At 38.4% G+C, this 20,902-nt stretch overlaps 1 protein-coding gene across 12 annotated transcripts in view; it reads right to left on the bottom strand.

Moving 5' to 3' along the window:
- Positions 1-2,410: 2,410 nt before the first annotated feature.
- Positions 2,411-20,902, bottom strand: part of SPAG9 (sperm associated antigen 9) — a 142,788-nt gene continuing 124,296 nt past the window's right edge. For 7 of the 12 annotated variants that reach the window (XM_067714780.1, XM_067714783.1, XM_067714782.1 and 4 more), the window contains 9 exons: positions 20,404-20,484; positions 19,635-19,702; positions 17,559-17,707; positions 16,392-16,563; positions 14,357-14,470; positions 12,959-12,997; positions 11,916-12,092; positions 8,355-8,504; positions 2,411-6,042 (listed from right to left, as the gene is read on the bottom strand). In XM_067714780.1, coding sequence (XP_067570881.1) covers positions 5,927-6,042; positions 8,355-8,504; positions 11,916-12,092; positions 12,959-12,997; positions 14,357-14,470; positions 16,392-16,563; positions 17,559-17,707; positions 19,635-19,702; positions 20,404-20,484 — 1,066 coding nt within the window. In that variant the 3' untranslated portion in view covers positions 2,411-5,926. Of the gene's footprint in view, positions 6,043-8,007; positions 8,171-8,354; positions 8,505-11,915; positions 12,093-12,958; positions 12,998-14,356; positions 14,471-16,391; positions 16,564-17,558; positions 17,708-19,634; positions 19,703-20,403; positions 20,485-20,902 lie in introns of those variants that run through there. The other 5 variants (XM_067714781.1, XM_067714784.1, XM_067714790.1 and 2 more) reach the window with 3 other exon arrangements.

The raw sequence follows: 20,902 nt of genomic DNA, 5'->3' as shown, positions 1-20,902 counted from the left end.
ATTTTCATGGAACACTTGTTTCCCTTCAATTGGGGAGTGGCGGGGCAAGAGAGAAAGGCGTTCCCTGAAAGGTCCAATAGACCTGAGGTAACTCTGTTTCCTAACACAGTTCCTTTAGGACAGCCAAGGTCTAGAACACTGATAAAAAGACTGGAAATAAGAATATTCTGTACTACATAAGGACTGAAGACAGTTTTCCCCTTGTTTTTACCACATTACAAAATAGCCAAGCAGACACCATACCAGTATCATTTTTCAGCTAATGCCTCAATGAATGGCCATAATACTTGACTCCACTTTACCATTTTCGTGTCTACTTTCCTCTCTTACCCTAATCTCCTTGAAGGTGTCTTACTCATCTTCACACACCTGATACGTAGGGACCACCTGCCAAAGCCTGGTGTTGAGTGCCTAGTGGGGGTAGGTAATGTGCCGACTGCCATCACACCATTGCTTCATCAAGCCATCACAAGAACCCTTTGGGATGTTACTCTCCTTTTATAGTAAGGAAACAGAATAGTTAAGTGACTAGTGAAGGGTCGCAAAATTAGGAACAGTAGACTCAGGACTTAACCCCAAATCTCCTGATCTGGGATCTAATACTTTTCCCAACACACTTGCGGTAGCCTCTAGTGTGGAGTTAGTCTGGTTATACCTCTGATTATATGAGGACCCTGGGACTTCACTTATCTCAGCTAGACCTGTTTACCAACGGGCAAGGCCCCTCCTGTGGCTAGGCCTCTGGTTCACCTGAGGACAATAATATACTCCGAAGGGTGGCTCTGTGAATCACCTGTGAATTTATGGAGTAAACACCTTGAGAAAATTAGTAGATGTTATGCATATGCAAGCTAGTCATAACAACTAAAAGGTAATAGTTTTTTCTATAAAAAAATAGCCTTACCAAATGAATGGAGATGAAATATTCCCTCTAAGCTTTTAATGTAGCAGTAAGTTCAAAGTACCCTAAACTTCAATTATCCATAAATCAAAAAGGAAAGAGCATTGGGTTGAGTCTGGGGTGAACCTGCTAGCAGGTCACCATGTGCTGGTAATAAATGGCTAAGAATGAAGAAGCTTTGCGCTCCTGGAAAACAGATGTTTGTGAATCCAGCTGGGCTGCTTGAGTTCCTCTTAAGCAGCTATTCCCAATAGAAGGATCAGAATCACCAGGGTAACTGTTTTACCAAACACACTAGTAGAATCTGATACTCCTGAGGTGAGAGGAAGAAGGAAATAATTTCATTCTGGAACTAGCTCCTGGGTGATTTTGGCCACACCTCCCTCTCCTGGCCTGGTTGAGAACTGCAGCTTTTCTGTGAAGTTGCTGCCCACCCTGAGCTGTGGGTGGGAAGCCCTCCACTAAGTTTGCAAAGAGAGTCTCACCACTGGGTGGGACTGAGGGCTACAGTTCCAGGTAAGACTACAGGGCTCCTGTCCTGTTCCCTCAGTAAAATTAATATGAACGTTTGCTGTCCTGCGCTGTTACTGTAGTCTCTCACTAGAGACTGGCTGAATCAGGAACACGATTAAATGAGGCTCAAAAAAAGCTTCCAGGGCTTCCCTGGTGGCGCAGTGGTTGGGAGTCCGCCTGCTGATGCAGGGGGATGCAGGGGACGCGGGTTCGTGCCCCCGTCTGGGAGGATCCCACATGCCGCGGAGCGGCTGGGCCCGTGAGCCATGGCCGCTGAGCCTGCGCGTCCGGAGCCTGTGCTCCGCAACGGGAGAGCCCACAACAGTGAGAGGCCCGTGCGCCGCAAGCAGGCCCCAAAGGACTGAGGGGCAGTTAGGTTAGGTCCTGTAGAGTAGGGATGAGACAGGCTATTCATTGTATTCTAGAGCATCCAACCTCACTGGAGAGATGGCTGTGCCTTCATCTAGTGAACTGTCCTATCACATGCCGATCAGGACGACTTCTACTATCATGTCAGAACCCCACAACCTTGTAAACAAAGCACATGGCATTAGACTAAATACCACTGTACTGAATATGGATTCACACTGTGCTACCACATGAGTAGTTTTATAATCATCCTTCCTTCCAGAGTCTCTCCCAAGCAAATGGATCACAATAAGCACACTGTATTAGTAACATCTGCATTACAGCCTGCCTCTTATTACTGAGTAGTCTGGCAAATGGTATGCCTTGGTATCATGTGTGGCTTGTTACTCAGCTCGCCCACATTTCCAGAAAGCCCTATTGTCTATTATTCATATGTCACCTAAACACGTGAGCCAAGCAAACATGTTCTTCATGTACTGCTCACTGCTCACCCTCAGCCAGTGCCCAATGGCGACAGTCCTGACCCTTGGAAATGACATGTTCGATGGGAGATGATTATTGGACTTTCAAATATAAATCAGGTCAGATCCCTAGGAAAGGCAAAAACAAAACAAAACACACTCCTCATACGTGTTTCATATACATATTTATATATATTTCATGTACAAAGTTATTACATTCTGAACCCCAGGGATTCCATAATAGAAATAAATACTGAAATAACTACATTGCTAAATGAGCTTTTTGCTCATAGAAATGAAGCATCAGCCTCTAAAGAAACAGCAAGTGGGACCCTCTAGAACCCATTTTTAAGATTATAGAGGCAAGTAAAATTCTGAATAAAATGTCCTGGACAAAAAACAAATTCAGACCATAAAATGGCTAAAATATATTCAAGTGTTGAGAAGTGTATGACAAAATTAATAATAAAAACTTAATTTTTTTAAAAGAAAAGAAAAGACATTTAGTGTTACAAAATAGCATAACCCTGTTAGAAAAGCATTTATGATTTCCACATTTAATTCTCTCTTCTCTTCTCTTCTCTTCCCTTAGTACAAACTGGGACCCAAACGAGTCCCTTTCTCAACGTGATCAATTAAGAAGAGCCCTAAATCTGGTTGAATCCTTTGGTAATGGTCATAATACTCACAAGGAAATAAATATTCAGTTCCACAGCATTTGCAAGACACACGTTCTTTAGGACAGTTAGTATTATGAGACAATTGTTTTGCTTTGTTTTGTCACTAAGGCAACCTATGTTAAAGGGTCCATTCTCACACGCAGGAAGACCTTTACAAGAAATGAACAACACAGAAACTGAGAGAATATATCTTAACCTTTTCTATGCAAACACGCTTCGTGTGAAAAGTTATGTGCTGCATATTTTGCACTCAAAATGTTTTACACTCTCAACAAGCTGCAGCTATTAAGATACTCATTCCTATTTTAAAAATTTAGATCCACACAAATTAGAAAAAAACACTCAAAACTGAGTTCCTAAAGAATATTATCCCTTTGCCTCATAGGGATTTGAACCTGCATGGAGCAGTGAGTATTACGTTGATGTATATGATACTGTCATTTTTGTAAATCAGCCATGTTTGAACATCGGAAATTTCACATGGTTCAACATCACACATAACCCAAACATAACAGAATGAGAAAATTCTCAGGTATTCCTTATTTCTTCCAACAGGGGTAATTTTTTTTTTACATGGAGAGACCAACCTGAGGTACTCAAGCCTCTTCTTTACCACTGATGTGGTAGCTATAGGCAATTACACCAACCACTCGCTGCTTACAAGAAGCTTACATTTTGGCATTTTCTTCCTAAGGCTACCACCTTGACCAAAGTGAACGCTACAAGAATATAAGCCTATTGTTGGGGGAAAAGGTGGAAGTAAAGCAATCTGCAAAAAAATATTTAACTGAAATTACAAACATAAAGACAAGCTCTTAAAACAAATTTTACAGACATTTTTGTACTCTCTAGTCCCTGAAGTTAAACAGGGCCACAGATATCTGACAATTTTAGATAAAATAACTACACACCTATATTCCTTAAGTTAAAGCCGGTAAGCTTAAAAAGAGCAATAAACAACCATTGTAACATGTTTGCATTTTTCATCTTTAACTCCTGATTTCCTAAATTACAGTCAGTCATAGAAACATGTAAAAGACCAAACAGTACATGGGGTCTGATTCTGGGATGTTTACTTCTTGGGATTAAAATTCCCAAACACTTTGGTGTCTCTCTTTTGTGAATTTATACAACATTCCTCCAAAATATTTAATAAGTGGGGTTTTTTTTAAGGTATTGCCAACAGTGGCTCAGATTTATAAAATAAAATAAAATAAAATAAAAACATAGCTTATAAGCTATAGAAAAGTGACCTAAGTTTTGGTGCCCTGAAAAAAGTGACTAAGTAGCTCAAGTAAAAAAATTATCCTTTTAATACAGCTTTTACCAAAGTTTTTTTTCTCCTAGCCATCTAAAGTGGCCACAATTGTACTGTGTACATAATGTGCTTATAGACACCTGTGGCCAAATGGATCCAAAGGCCTCCTCTGACGCATTAAATCCTGTGTACTTTATAATCTAGCCTAATCATCCTTATGCTTAAAAGACACTGGTAGTACTTTTTACAAATATCTTTCCATTACAGTTCAGAAAAAAAGTCATTGGTCCTTAAGGATGCTTAGACAATCTGAGACTTCTGTTGTTTCCTTTTCCTGAAGCAGTCCTTCCGATGACTGGGGGGCCTTTGTCCAATAACCTCATATTTTAAGACAGTGCTTAAACTTATATTTAGTTTTGCTTAAAGTAATGGATTAAGAATGATAAATCATAAATCTTCAAGAAGGCTGAGAGGGAAAAAAACTGCAGCATAATGGTTTTTTAAAACTTATTAAACAAGAAAATCAATTATACCCGGACTGTATTTTTTAAATGGGCATTGTGAGTGAAAAGATTGTAATGTCAACTTTTACTTTATGCTATTTTGTCTTCTTCTCCTTCAAAGTCTTCTTCATTGAGGATGGCATTTTAATCTCAAAAGGGCACAAAAGCTTAAATACTATTTACATACAGAATATCAAGTACTGGCAGTTGTGTAGTTTTATACAGAACAAGGGAAAATACCGTTTCTAATTAAATCTCTCGTTCAGTTCATTAGGCCATACTCCATCACCACCACAGCTTTACTCTTACTAACTGATAAGAGCAGTCCAAGAACAACTGGTAAACAAGTGAATTTTTTACACGGAAAAAAACTCATCCAACCACCATCATCCATTGATACAGAAATCCAAAACACAATTTCCTTAAAAAAAAATCCTCCCATTGCTGAAGTGTATCTTCTAAGCCTTATAAATAATAAACCTTTCAAACATGTCAGTATGAAAATGAGCGAGACTAGTCTCAAAAACAAACAAGCAAACAAAAAAAACAGACTATTCAGAGAAGCAGGCCTCATAAACTTTAGAGCTCTAATAAGTCAGAAACAAGAAACTTTTATTTAAATAGTGTAGTCTTAATTTCTTTAATATAAAATCCCCCCCCGCAAAATCTGATGAAAACAAAGTTTTATATACCATATAAACAAGATTTGTCAGATTTGAAAGTGAAAGTGAAAGTAATTTACAGTTAGCTTTTAGCCCTCTCGGGACATTTAGATAAATCCTGATAATCTACCTGATATTAGTTTGTGTCAATTTTATAATACATAGGGGAAAACTTTACTATTGTACTTAATGGTACAGTTTCATTTATCAAGTGTTTCCATTAATTTCATTATGAGTGATAGCTAAACAGTGACCCCGTCAAATGAAGTAAGTGACATTAGCTGTGGCAGAGTAAACCACAACTGGATTGCTTTCTAAAATTCACCAGTTTGCAGAAAGTAAACATTCTTTGATTTGTTCATAATATACTGAAATTGCCTATAACACTGGTGCAGTAAAACAGCTAGTTCCTGTATTGTTACAGTAGGACAGATTATATAGCATAGTTAACAGAAAAAAAATGCTCATACATTATGTGGTGAAACTTATTTCACAAAGAGAGCATTAAATAAAGGGAAAAAGGGAAAATAAACCATGCAGAAGAGATGGCTTCCCCGTCGCCACCTGTTTCCTATGGGTTCACTCACTACCATACATCACTTGCCACACTATCAAGTGACTCCTTTCCGCTTTGGCGACAGAAGGCTCGAGTGGAAGATCCTCTCCAAGAAGCTCTGATTCTCCACCTTCATCACCTGGTGGATGAAACGGAGAGTCCGGTTAAGCATTTTGAAGATACAGGCTGATGCACATCAGACTCACGGTTAGTCCATGAGCAGCATGCATAAGACTCGTCTGCCGCCCATTTCAGAGAACACCGTAAAAGAAATGCCATGCGTCACAATCCTCACTGCCTAACTTCTGAAAGAGACTACTGAGATCAATTTCTCATAGCTAAAATATTACAGGATACGAAAAAGGAAATGGAACAAAAAAGAGATCAAATTCAATTTTAAAAAAGTATACTTACTATTAAAATCAACCTATGCTTTAAGACAAATTCTGCTTTTCATGCTGGATTACCTAGAGATACTGACAAACCTGGTTAAGCAACTTTTAGAAATTTTTAGTGGAAATGAAAAGACCACATAAAGATTTTACTGACATACTCTTTAGTATGGTTCAGGCTACCATGTTGCAATCGAAGAAGAAGTTCCAAATCATCCAGCCGAGTGAAGGCCATCTCTCTCTATAAAGGAATTCTGCACCAACAGTCAGTTCACTTTGAAGTGACTCCATTCCTACTGACATCACCATTCCTAACCTTAACATTAAAAGCCCTGCCTTAAAAATGTGTCAACAAGCCTTCTGCATCAGAAATTTTAGTTTATAACTAATTACATGTGGCACACTGTCATTTATATGACCTTAAATTTTATATATTTTTTTTAACAGAATTAAAACTGAAGTTTTAGTCACCAGTCTACAACATTATATTCTCTAAGGCCTTACGTTTAGAAACTTTTTCAATCATTGTGATTTTAGGCCAGTCCAAAAGGTTCCTTTATTTATAGCAAATAAATAAATTTACATCACAGTGCTTCACAGTTTACAAAGCACGACACTTCCACAAGTGTTTTCTTTGAAACCTCTCTGGCCATTCTTTCTGAGATCCCTTCATAAGCACTCATGATTCTTTAAGTGCAGTATTAAAGCAGGGCTCTATCCTAGAACCTTTTCTTCTGGCCCCTACATACTCTCCTTGGGTGAACTCATCAACCCTTGTGACTTTTAGTACCACTGCGTGTCAGTAGTCCTCATATTATATATCCTTCCTGAGATATGAAACCCTTATACCCAAAAGCCCGGTGGACATCTTCCACCTAGATAACTCCCAACTTCCATGCACTCCAAGGTCAACATGTCCAACACAGAACTCCTCATTCCACTCCCTCCAGATCTGCTGCTTCTGTTCTGATAGTCATTAACTCTAAGTAAATGGATCATTACCTCTTCCTTCACATTCTGTCAGTTACCAATTCCCCATCACAGTGCTAGTCTACTCCTACTGTTTCTACCTTACTCATTTATTTTTTCCTAACCCATTCCCTACCTCTAGTCTTACACCTCCAATCCATTTACACACACATATAATCATATTGCTCTTCTATTTAAAGTCCTCCAATAATTTTCCTTTGCTTTAAAGTGCAAACTCCTTAATTAGGTATATAAAGGCATTCTATAATCCAGCCCCTCCCTCCATTTCTAGATTTATCTCTGGTCAAATTTATATTTGCTTCTACTCCATGTTCCAGTCATTTTTAAGTAGTTTTTCTTCAGCTAAGGTGGTTTCACATTTCTAAGCCTTGGTCAAGCTATCTCTTACCTTGGAATGCCAGTCTCCCCAGCCTTCCCCATACCATCCCCACCCCAATTCTTCAGACTCATGCTCTTCAGTACTGAGTCATCTCAAGCATCATTTCTTGACTTCCTTCTTCCCCTACCCCTAGGAAAAACTGACTACTCCCCATCAGAGCATCTGTAACACTGTAATTTATTACCATGTTTCTATCTCTGTATTGTTCTGTAACTTACTGGAGGGAGACTGTGTCTGATTTGTTTTTGTATCTCATGCTCAAGGCTAACAGGTACACAGTAGCTAATTATTGTTTACAAGGTGAGAAAATGAACAAATGAAATGAATTTGGTTACAAACAACACTTTATGAAGTATTTTTATTTCTCCACTTTGCAGGTGAGGAAACTGAGGTTCTGGGAGGTTGAATGATTTCCCCAAGGCCTTCTGACTCCATATGCTCTTCACATATACCTCAACATACGACCAAACCCTGCTGTTTTCTAATGCTCCTTCAAATAAACACACCTTGGTATAAAAAGGAAAAAAAAAAATCATGAAAGTAGGAAAAAAAGAAACATAAAATCATTTTCCAAGTAAAGAGTTCAAAGAAAACCTCTTAGAAATCATGTATCTGAGTTTCTTGCTTACTGTGGGTGAAAATCCACATCACGGAACAGTGGAAACAAAGCCCCCAGAAGCAATGACCTACCCATTCGGAAGTCAATGTAGCCCTCTCCTCCACTGATGACAAGCATAGACTTCAAGGGTGTCTGGCTGCCAGGCTCCTGTGCAGATGGCCCTGCTCTGTCAACTGTTAGATCTGTGCCACTGCTGCCACTCTGTGGGCTGATGACTTGACCTATTTATACAGGAACAGAAGTGAATATTACTTATCAAGGATTGGGGTGGGAGAGACTCATTTTTTCTGAATATTTTCAGAAAGCTGAACAAGGTAAGTACATTCTAATACAGCCAAAGTACTAGGGATGTCAGAAGCCTCTGCATGATCAGAAAACATCTATAAAGGTCATGAAAGCCCAATTTGAAATCCAAGTAAAGCTATTTTGTACTAAAACAGAAATAGGTCCAGAATCCAGTATGAAATCTATATGTGGCTCGGCTGGTCTTAGCTGCCTGCTTCAGACTATTATAATATACATTGTTTTATCTGAGGGGTAGTGGAAAGATCTCTCCCCTGGAAGGGTACATGTGTGTTTATGTAAGAGACAGAAAAGTCTTCAACTTAAGCCGTATGAATTTGGATATTCATAATTAATATTTGAATTGATTTCAAATCCATGGTTTCCTCATATTTAAGAAAAGTACATCTTATTTTTAATTTAGATTATGCAAATAAAATTACTGGGTAATGTGTAATTTGTTCTAACATTTAAGTTCTAATGTAGAATCTTTAAGCATGAAATGATAGAGAGAAACCTTGAAATATCATTGACACTATAACCTCTATGAGTGTGGGGTATTTTTTCTTGCCAGGTCTGCTGTCCTTTGGTCGAACTACACAGACCACGCCTTTAGGTGATAACAGGACAGAGTCCCATGATGTGAAACACTTTATAGACAATTTATGTTGGACATGGATAGGACAGTTTGATTTATTTTCACAGTGCCTCATTCATGCGTTATTCAATTATACTCTAGAAGAAATCAAGCCTGCTAGAGATAACTTGTTAGCAGACTAGTTAGTTTTGCCACAGAAGCAAGAGCACAGTGGTATGATATTAAGGCCATCCTGAATGGTTTAATCCTTAGGGCCAACTGGCCAACAAACAACAATGTTGCCAATTCCACTTCCAGATTTATACCCAACAGAAAAGTCTCTCCCATACGCACAAGAAGGTCTACTGCAGTACTGTTTTTTAATAGTGGAGGGAAAACAGAGAAAAAGCCTAGAAGTTGATCTATAGGAGAATGGATAAAAGGTGGCATATTTATTCAGATATTAGAATACCATGGTTAAATGAATGAACTAGATTTTTATGCATAAATATTAACAAATCTCAAAAATGAGAAATAATTTGCAGAATAATATATATGTAACGTAAGACTTAAAAATACAAAAAATACTATATATTGTTTATAGATATGTTCCAATGTAGTAAAAATACAAAAACATGGGCAGAAGGATAAATTTCAACTTCAGGATAGTGGTTATAGATGGACAGGAAAGAAGGAAAGGAAGGGGATTAGAGAAATATAAAGGAGACTCAAAGGGGACTCTATGGCATTATTATTTTTTAAAAAAAAAAACCAAGAAAAGGAACTTCCCTGGTGGTCCAGTGGTTAAGAATCCGTCTTGCAATGCAGGGGACGCTGGTTCGATCCCTGGTCGGGGAACTAAGATCCCACATGCCGCAGGGCATGTGCCCATGTGCCACAACTACTGAGCCTGCACGCCACAACTACAGAGCCTACATGCTCTGAAGCCCCTGCGCCACAAATACAGAGCCCACATAATCTGCAGCCTGCATGCCACAACTAGAGAGCCCGCATGCCACAACTACAGAGGAGCCTGCGCATTGCAACAAGAGCCCATGAGCCACAACGAAAGATCCCACGTGCCACAACTAAGACCCAACGCAGCCAAAAAGTAAATTAAAAAAAAATTCCATTTCTATAAGTTTATTCTGAGGAAATAACTATACAAAAATATACATGTACATTTCAAGAAGTTCATTACCATGTTGTTAAGAATACTGAATAATTGGTTAGGGTACCATATGCCAACCCTATACTATATACATTTAATCATTTAATCTTTGGAACATCCTTGGGAAAAATTATAGTGGCTAATTTTATGTGTCAAATGTCTTGGCTCTGGTGCCGAGACATTTGCTCAAACTCTAGTCTAGATACTGCTGTGAAGGTACTTTTTTAGAAATAATGAACATTTAAATCAGTGGACTTTGAGTAAAGCAGATTACTCTCCATAATGTGGGTGGGCCAATCAGCTGAAGGCCTTAAGAGAAAAAGAGAGGTCCCTCAAGGAAAAGGGAATTCTGCCTCCGGGCTGCCTTTACACTTGAGCTGCAAACATCAGCTCTTTCCTAGGCCTCCAGCCTGCCAGCCTTCTCTGCAGATTTCAAAATTGCCAGCCCCCATAATCACATGAACCAATTCCTTAAATTAAATCAATTTCTCTCTCCCTCCCTCCCCCTCTTTGCACTCGCTCGCTTGCTCTCTCACACACACACACACAATGAACGCACACACGCACACGCACATACCCTATTGGTTCTGTTCCTCGGCAGAACCCTGACTAATACACTGAGATACCACCATGTCCAACATCACACAGTTGGTGTGGCAAAGCCAGATTTGAACTTTGTCTAACTCCTAAACTTGCCTCTTACAGGGAAAAAAAATCCAAAACATAGGTCCTGCTTACAGACGATCAGTAACATCACTTTAGTATTCTCAAGGGACAGAACATTTTTCACTGGACGTCATCACTGCCACCTTTCATCTGGATGGTGCTTTATAGTTCCCAAAGCCTTTCATTAATCTTTACAACAAATGAGGTTGGCAGAGCAGATATTAATCACATCCACTTAGGAAATAAAGAAATGAGTATCAGAGGTTAAGCAATTTGCTCAAGACAACAAGGCAAGTGGTAAAGGCCCAGAACCCCAGACTCCTGCTGTTTCTTGGCACAGCGCTAAAGGTATCAGAGCACATTTTCCATCTCTTCCTGAATACAGCCTTGATGATAGGGACTTCTTTCTAGAAATTTCCTTTATGAGGCCAAAACCATTTTCGGCATTCTGCAGTGACAAAATAGTACCATTGCTTTTCAAAAGTAAAGAAGTCTAAAATCAAGTTTGTTTTTGGGGTAGAGGAGAGATTCCAAAACAGCTTCTATCAAGTATCTCTATAGCACTTTATTCATACCTCCGTTATAGAACATTTCATGCGTTATACTGGAGTTATCTGTCATTTCAGTACTTAGTATTAGACTAGGAAGAGGAACCAAGGGACAGACAATTACAGTTGGCCCTTGAATAATGCAGGGGTTGGGGCACTGACCCTCTGCGCAGTCAAAAATCTGAGTGAAATTAATAGTCAGCCCTCCATATTCATGGTTCCTGTGTCCACAATCTGCATCCAAAGAGTCAACCAACCATGGATCATGTAGCAGTGTAGTGTTCACTACTGAAAACAATCTGTGTATAAGTGGATCAGTGCAGTTCAAATGCACATTGTTCAACAGTCAACTGGACATACAACTTCTCAATAGAATAATCTAACTCACCTGGGACTGCCACAAAGAATTTCACAGCATCCCTGTGCCCATGGAAGCAAAGCTGTGCATGTGCCATTGAACAATAGGGTATAAATGTCCCTGGTGTCACTTTATCACTGTTTTCATCACCATATACACGGATGACACTTCCAGGACGATTTCCTGATGCTCCTGAGGTTTTATTTGCTACAATAGAAAACCAAACACCAAATATTTTCCCCTAGAAAACAGTCATGATGCAAGAGATTACTGGTTAATCCTTATGATATTATCTAAAAGCTACAGCCAGTTGAGATAAAACAAGGGCAGCAATGCCAACTCAAGACAAAGCTGGAAAAAAAAAAAAGATATACAGCATGCTAGTTATTTTTAAGTTTCTCAGTAAATGGAGTAGGGGATTTTGCCAGTCTAGCAATAGCTAAGTTTACTTCTTAGGTATGTCTGTTTTGTTTTTTAATCCTCATTTTAGAAAACTAACCAGTTATATAGCTTAAAGTGAATAGGTATATTTTTTAGCAGAATTTTTATAGTTTATCTTTTGATTTTTTTCTCCCTTGTGGTAAGAATATCTCCCTTGAGGGGCAGTAAAAAGTTGTGTTTACAAGGATCCATCCAGTACAATAGAGTAGCCTTTATTTACACCAGACTGATCGTTTGCTGAATTATTTTAGAATGACCAGACTCACAAAACATCCCCATTCCATGGACCAGTAAGTAAATGAAAGAAACATGATTGGTAACAGGAGTAAACAATGTAGATTAAAGACAGTTTTCAGAGATGTTTCGTGTTTTTATTGGAGGGAAAACAAAGTCTGAAAGAAAGGTCAGCTGCAACGAAAGATGATAAACAGACTAAGCTGCTGAGCAGTAGCTTGGAGGCCACGTAACAAACATTAAAAAAAAACAAAAACAAAAAAACACCTGCTGCAATGCAGTGACTGCAAGTGGATGACATTTAGGAACATTCAAGAGGGTATCTAGAGACGTGAGAACGGCCTCACGGTGGCCATGAGAAGCCAGAAAGAAGAGTGTGGTTCAGGATCTGCACTTACCCCTCAGCCCCAGTAAACGTCCCTGGTGGAGGATTACGGCTAAAGTGAGAAAGGAGGAAAGGGGACATGGAGAGGTGCATGACAGGGAGGAGAAGGATTACTATGAGATGCCACTCTCAGCGTCTTCTATCTGGCAACTCAGGAGCTCAAAACTCCTAACTAAATTAACAAAATCCAACTCGGTATAATACCAAGAAACACACAAAGTTCTTACCAAAGCCTCTAAAGAATATCTCTGCTCAAAAAGGACAATTTATTTACTGTGATTTTGCTTTTCTTAATTATAAAGCAATTTAGGTGAATGAGAACTAACTGGGGAACATTTTCTAAATGCTAATATTTCCCCCTTTTCTTTAAGAAATCCCGTGCAAGTAACTTTGCTAAAATGGAACTCTGGTCTGTAAAGAACTGAAATGAACTCTGGGGATCCTGGAATCTCTTAAGATATAAGAAGTGATCTAAACATGTAGATTTATAAGTTGTTGTAGTAGAAAATACAGCTGGGATTAAGAATTTAGGTTCTTTAAATTGGTGGTCCAGTGGTTAGGGCTCCTTGCTTCCACTGCCAGGGGCACGGGTTCTCTGCCTGGCTGGGGAACTAAAATCCCACAAGCCTCGCGGTGTGGCCAAAAAAAAAAAGAATTTAGGTTCTTTAAAGGCTCCAGATATACCACCATCCAGTCCTCCTCCTTTCCCCTGAAAATTCTGAGGTGTTTATTTATTGACTTATTTTATGGACTTATTGCACTTTTATTTCAAATCATTCCCTGCCCATGAATTCTGCAGCACAAAAACACTTATTTAATGAATGATCAATGTAATGGAACATAATATGAAAAACATACAATGCACATTTTGTTCACAAAAATAATAATAATGAAGCAAATATAAAAAACATACAATGTACATATTATTCACATTTTTTCAAACAGAGGTAGATGTCTTGTCTCCAATGTCAGGAAGGATTTGCTGGCCTCCTAAGAAACTTCTCCCACAACTCTTAAGCCAAATGGAATATCCTAAACTAACTGCCACAGAGATATGGAAAACTAGGGTATTAGATAGTTAGGTAATGTTTCTGGATACTAGTACAATAAAGCTGAAAGAAAAAATGGACATCAACCATTATTTGAGATGAAACAGGACCATGATTCCTGAAATGAGAAAGAGTTTCTCACAATGAAAAACTTTTAACTGTAAATATTGGTCCTGATATACTTGCTAGAGTCTATAAATTTCATAGAAAGAGTGAAGGAACAATAGTTAGATCTCTGCCATCAGTTTGACTTTCTGAATTACCACAGATTTGCCAGTAACTAAACAATTCCTTCTACCTGAATTCCAGACAAGGCTGTTCCCCACAACTCTCCTGTGACAGTTACCTAAAAACGTACTTACTTTCTGTCAATGGGATGGAGATAATGACACCATTTCCTGTCCCTACCCACAAACGATTGCAAGACACCATAAGAGCTGTGATCCTCACAAAAGAGAAGCCCAGTTTTCCAGTACCTGTATGACGGGAGAGAAGACATTTTATTGAAAAACTAGAGCAGATGATGTTTTAGGTTCCAAGTCCCTAAGAGTAGCTGGACTAATATAGCAGAGAGGAAATGTGACCAGAGCTAGTTGGATGTTTCCTGAAGAAGGTGCACATCAATGAAGGCGAACGCTCGTTTGGCTTTATCATCTATCTGACAATTCACGGTTAATGGAAAAAGAAAACTCTAAAAGTGGCTGGCATTACATTATCATTCAGAAGGAAGATGCTGTGGATCAGGAAATATGATACAGGATTTACTTAAGGAGCTGCAAAACCAAACCAAACAAACCAAAACACAACACAAAACAAAAAAACCTCAACAAAAACAGTTTACTAGATTGGGGAAATTAAATGTCCTTCCATTTTATAAACGGAGAGAGTTCTTGCTTGCCTTAATTTTCTTTTCACAGGTAAGAAACAATCTTTGCTAACAAAACCTATATTCTTTCCTTGTTTATATATTTGAGTCTAAAGCAGTTTAGAAATTTTAGGATACCATATGCATGTAATTTAGGAAGAATAAATGCACTTTTTTATTTCAAGGGCATTTTAAAACTGATCTTATTTTCAGGGATTTGAGAGGCAAAATTATTAAACAGATAATACATTTAAGACAAACAGCATCTAGTTACTCATAAGTTCTACTTACTAGAAATGAGAGTATGATCATAGAATCACAGTGTTAGAAGGAACCTTAAATAGTCTAAGCTAGAGATCTTTAACTTATGGGCAAAGTACATTCCTGAAATTAGTTTATGTCTATGTGTATATATGGCTGATTCAAGGGAGAGGGCACATCAGGTTTCCTGAGGGCGACGACTCTAAAAAAGTTAAAAACCACTGATGCGGTTCAACCTCTCTTCATAAAGAAATCATTTGTGACATCCCTAATAGTCATACAGCACTGGACTGGGATGCTAAGGATACTGCAAGGGACAAACCAAAGATAGTCCCTGCCCTTCATGAAGATTAAGTTCTGTCGGGGAGAGAGACAGTATGTATGATACTGGTACAACCACAGTAATGATAAGCCCATGAAGAAAAAGTATAAGAGGTCCTAAATAAAACTGGGAGATCAGGAAAGGTCTCTTCTGGATGTGACATATAAGCTATGCCCTGAAAGCCGAGTAAAAAGGGACTAAGAAAAACTTCTCAGACAGAGGATACAGCACATGTGAGGGCCTTGAAATGGGAAAGAACTTGTTGAGTTTAGGTCCGTGTGGGCAGAACAGAGTGAGCAAGGAGAGAGGTCCAGACCATTTAAGTTCTTCTGATAATGTCACAAAATGTCATCTCACCTAAAGACAAGAATATTCTGAAAGTGGCTGGCATTACATAAGTGGAGGTATGTCTCAGTGATATCTGCACACTGGTTACTATGCAGAAAGCTGACTGGAGTGGAGATAGGAAGACCAGTTAAGAGGCTCATAGTCGTCTGGGGAGGAAAGAATGGTGACCTGGCCTGTGGGAATAGTGGTAGATATAAAGATGTAACTAATTTAAGGGAATTCCCTGGTAGTCCAGTGGTTAGGACTCAGCAGTTTCATTGCCAGGGCCTGGGTTCAATATCTGGTTGGGGAACAAAGATCCCGAAAGCTGCATGGTGTGGTCAAAACAAGACAAAAGACGTAACTGATTTAAGATATTCTGGGGGAAGACTTGACAGTTCCTGCTGATGGGTTAGATGTGGGGAACAAGAGAGGAGTCAGAAATGATCCCAAGTTTCTGTCAAGAACCACAGGGTAGATGGAGCATCTGCCTGACTCTTTCAGTGATAAGAGCTCACTATTCCTGAGGCAACTTACTCATTGGTTCAACCCAGCATTTGAGACCATTTAAAAATAAACCATTTTCTTTGACTGACAAAGATAAAATGCTTTAGAAGCTTACCTAGCATTTTGCTTACATAAGGCTCAATGTCCACATCCTGCAGATGTTGATAAGTGTGTGCATGGTAGAGACGGAGTGTGGAATCCAAACGAATGGAGACCCACACGCCATCACCCACCCAGGCAAGCTGCCGCACTTGGCTCTCCTTCCTGGGGTGTGCATCAAATGATTTCTAGAAAAGATTGTTCAATCACAATGTTACTTTTATTATGTAGGAGTTCGTGTTTAAAAACTGTGCAAATTTGCACAATAATTTGGCAGACTATATATTAAAAGAGGAGCCCAAATATGTTACTCTTACATACACAATTGCTATTATCCTAGACTGCAAAACAAAATGAAGAAGAACCAAAGGATGTTGGATTTCAGCACTGTGTAGGATATCAACTTATGAAAGCAATGCTGACACATCCATTCTATGTAACAGCATTCAACAAAAAGATTGAATTTAACCTCAGGATTTTGTATTGTTACAGAGCAATACACAAAATAAGATCCTGTTTATAATTAGACAAAAAGGAACTTACAATGCTGTATGTGTGTGTATAGATATCCGCATGTAAGGAATACATCTAAAACATAAAGGCCAAATGGAACTTCTAGGGTTGGGAACAGGATTTGGGACAGAACTTTCATCTTAAAAATTTCCTACTGTTTTTCTTTTCTTAAACAATTAGAATAAATTTATGTATTGTGGCAAAACTTTAAGAAAACAATGCTAATGCTAAGAGGTTTTTGTTTTTACAACAAATTCCCACTGCAATATTATTCCTCAGTCTGTGACACATATACGGATTTGCCTGGATACACACTGAGTAGTGGGGGAGACTTGAGGGTCCTGCTCTCAGATCACCTCTACATAACTAAACATTTCAAGAACCATGTATTCAAATAATACATGTATGCCTCCACGGATACTCAGACACACATTTAGTCATTCATGTGTGAATCTCCCTTCCTTTTTAAAAAACCACTTCCCCTACTCATAGTCAAAAGCAGAAGGAGAAGTAAAGTAACACAGAAAGCTGAGAATTCATCCAAAATACCACCGGAGTACCCCAAGACACGCAGATTCAGAAAACAATTTCCAAAGAAGAAAATAATTAAGCCTTAGGGTCTTCAGGTAATACAAATTCAGTTAAGTACAGAAAACATGGGTTAACTTGCCTCTATTTTCATGGCCTTTGGCTGAACCACATAAATTTTGTTCCTATAGCCACACCAAACTTTGTCATGTACCACAGTCATGCATCGGATGGAATGGTGAGGTCGTCCAAGATCTAACAAGTGATAGTTTGACAAATCCCACTGCCCGTCTTTAAAATAAGAAACAGATGATTAGTTTATGCACACTACCTTTTACTCAATTTTAATTCAAGAAACATTCTATTTGGGTGTGTAATTAAATTTATTGATGAAGCATCCCCCGGATACCATGTATTCAGTGTATATTTACAGAGATTGAGTTCTTTTGTTCTATAAACTGCAAAGTTGGAAGAGACCTCAAAGGTCATATGGTTCAACCTGTCACCCAGTACCTGGACCCCCATGCTCTCAACAGCAGTGATGTGATAAATCAGTTATAAGTTACCTGTTTATAATAATATTTTAAGAATTAGCATGCATTTAAGGTTATTTTGGGGATAATACTGCTCTCACTCACTTGCATTTTGATATATCTTCTTGGCTAGAAGTCAAGGGCAATGCATTGCTAACACTTTAGGAATTATGCATACTATAATTTTAGTGATGACAGAAATACATACAAATGAGAACCAACCACTGTAAGCTTGCTTTGCTTGAACAATTTCAGTGAAAGAAAACATACTACCTCACAAAGCAGCTGTTCCATTGTAAGAAAGCTATAATTGTCTTAAAAATATTCCCCATACCTAGCTAAAGTCTGCCTGCCTTCTTGTACGTAACCACTCATTAATCTATAGCTTTGCCTAATGGAAACACAGAATAAATCCAGTCCCACTTCATTGCTACCGCCCTGTCTTCTCCTTTCAAAACCAAGCACACCACAGTTTATGGAGTCTTCATCCTAACTCCGCTTTGTCCAGATCCATTTAATGGTGATCTACTAGACTGGAGCAGGATTATCACCAGCCCTGCTCTGGACTCTAATTTCTATGAGGCTTAGGATGTTAACTCGTATTGAGTTTGATATCACTCTTCAGACCTATCTCCTCCATCTACTCTTCTGAACCCAAATGTAGGACTTTACATGTATCCTTAGTAAATGTATTTTGTTTATCTTGTTCAATATAATTTTGGATTCAGTTTACCAAAATATTTATTATTCCATTTTTTCTAGGTTCTTCTACTCACTAGTTGAGTGACCATGAACAAGTGACTAAAATACTCTGTGCCTCAGTTTCCTCATCTATAAAGTGAGGATGACAATAGAATTTTCTTCTTAAGTTGCTGTGAGGATTAAACCCAGATAGTCTATAAAAGGGCCTGAACAAGGTAAAACGGAGGCCTCTCTTTTTGTTATGGAGTCATTAACCAGCAACCTCTAGCACCTGCCTATCATCTACCTCACATTTCTTGAGGCCCCAAAGGACATGAGACTTTGGGAAAAGGCTTGTGAAAATCTGAATTTAGTGGATCTACGTTTGTATAATATTTCCCTGATCTACCATTCTAGTAGGTAGGAAATGAAATATCACTTTTGTTTGATACATGTACCAAGGAGTTACACGCTCAATTCCCTTAATTTAATTCACTCAAGGCAGTTTTCTGACACCACCACCCTTCTGTGTGCAGATGGTAGAAACACTGGTTTAAAGGGGAAGAATATAAAGAACGTAACATGAAAATGATTAAACCTTACCCAATTAAAAATTCTTTTTAAAAACATCCCAAATGTAAGTGGTTGCAAATTATTTTTAAAATACTGGGCAAAAGAAAACATATCCTCTCACTAAATTTCTCCTAACTGCATAAGTATATGAGTGAAAAACATATACCTCCATTGCACATTCTATAAGAGGACCACGAGGACTATTTGCTCATTATGGTAAACAGGTTTTCACCGAGGTATACTATTAATGTATGTCTGCAGGCAAGAACTCACATACTCACTGATGTCATACACGGTTAGTATTCAGTTTAAACCTTTATTCTTTCTCCTATTAAGTATGATTTCTTTAAAACATAAGAAGCCAATCTGCTTGAAAATGTTCTTGCAAAGCAACAAATTAGCACACATGTTATATATTCATAACAACTCACCAACTCCTCTGTGAAAGATTGCAAGGGTACCATCAGCCAGGGCCACTAACACAATTCCTTTCACATGTCTGCAAACAGGAATGGGGATTTTAGAACTCCCCATCTGGGAATATGGAAGACACTGCATGCTACCGAGCTAGTTCAGAGTTTCTCAGAAGACCAGTCTGTGATGTATTAGGAGCTTACACGAGAACCTAAATGAACATCATTCTTTTCTTCACTGAGAAAGTCTTGCTATGAAAATGTCAGCTCAACTAAATAAAAAGCATGTGTGGTGACTCAGTTGTTTCACTTTCTAGCCCAAGTTCCTCCTCCCATCACAGACTACCAACAAAAGGTCCACAGACCAGAGACACACACCCCAAGTAGAACTAACAGAGTCAGCTCTGTGGACCTAACAGACAAACTGACTTTTGATAGTCAACATACAGGAAAGGACTAGTAAATCAATGCCCCAATCAACATATTCACAAAGTATAAAGAATACTCTAAAACAAATATAAATTAATGGGGTTTAATTGGTTTTCTCCCCCAAAGTACTAAAGAACTCTCAGTATGGTGAGGAATCAACCTGGCAAGTTTTCTCTTATACTTAAAGTTCTCCGGTTTACTTCCTAGTTAGAGTTTCAATCTCACTCATAAAGAGGGTTACAAAAAAATATGGATACTGATTTAGTCATGAAGCACATGTTAACTTTAATAGTCTTAGAATCTAGTTTATACCAAAATACATATTTTTGAATGGAAGAATTTCTAAAATAAAACTTACACAATACTGAGAATCGAATCTTTAAGTTTAATAGAATGGAGACATTTCCTCCACTGGGCTACAGATGAATGGACATACAAACTGCAAGAACAAAATCAAGACTGGTAAGGCATAGGGAACATCAAGTAGTTGTTTATATCTAATAATGAACACAAAGTTCTTTCAGAAGGAAAGAAGAGTAACATAAAAATTTTAGGAAAAAACAATAATGAGAGTAAGCGTAGGCCTAAAGCAGAGAAATAAGCTGCTTAAGCAAACAGAAACATACAAAGAATGAAAAGCCAGAACTAACGCCTGGTTAGTTAGTCTCAGGTTACCCCATACTTCAGAATCCTTGGCTAGAAACCTTTTCAAAAAAATAATCTTACTTTTCTACCATACTGAGCTTTCTGATGACTGAGTGGTTTACATCAGGGAGTGGCAAACTAAGGCCCACAGGCCAAATCTAGCCATCTACCTGTCTTAGTACACCATGCAAACTAAAAATGGTCTTTACATT

This window comes from Pseudorca crassidens, chromosome 19 (assembly GCF_039906515.1).
Source record: "Pseudorca crassidens isolate mPseCra1 chromosome 19, mPseCra1.hap1, whole genome shotgun sequence".
Lineage (NCBI taxonomy): Eukaryota > Metazoa > Chordata > Mammalia > Artiodactyla > Delphinidae > Pseudorca > Pseudorca crassidens.
The sequence above is the reverse complement of the archived record's forward strand: the minus strand, read 5'-3'. Positions and strand labels throughout refer to the sequence as shown.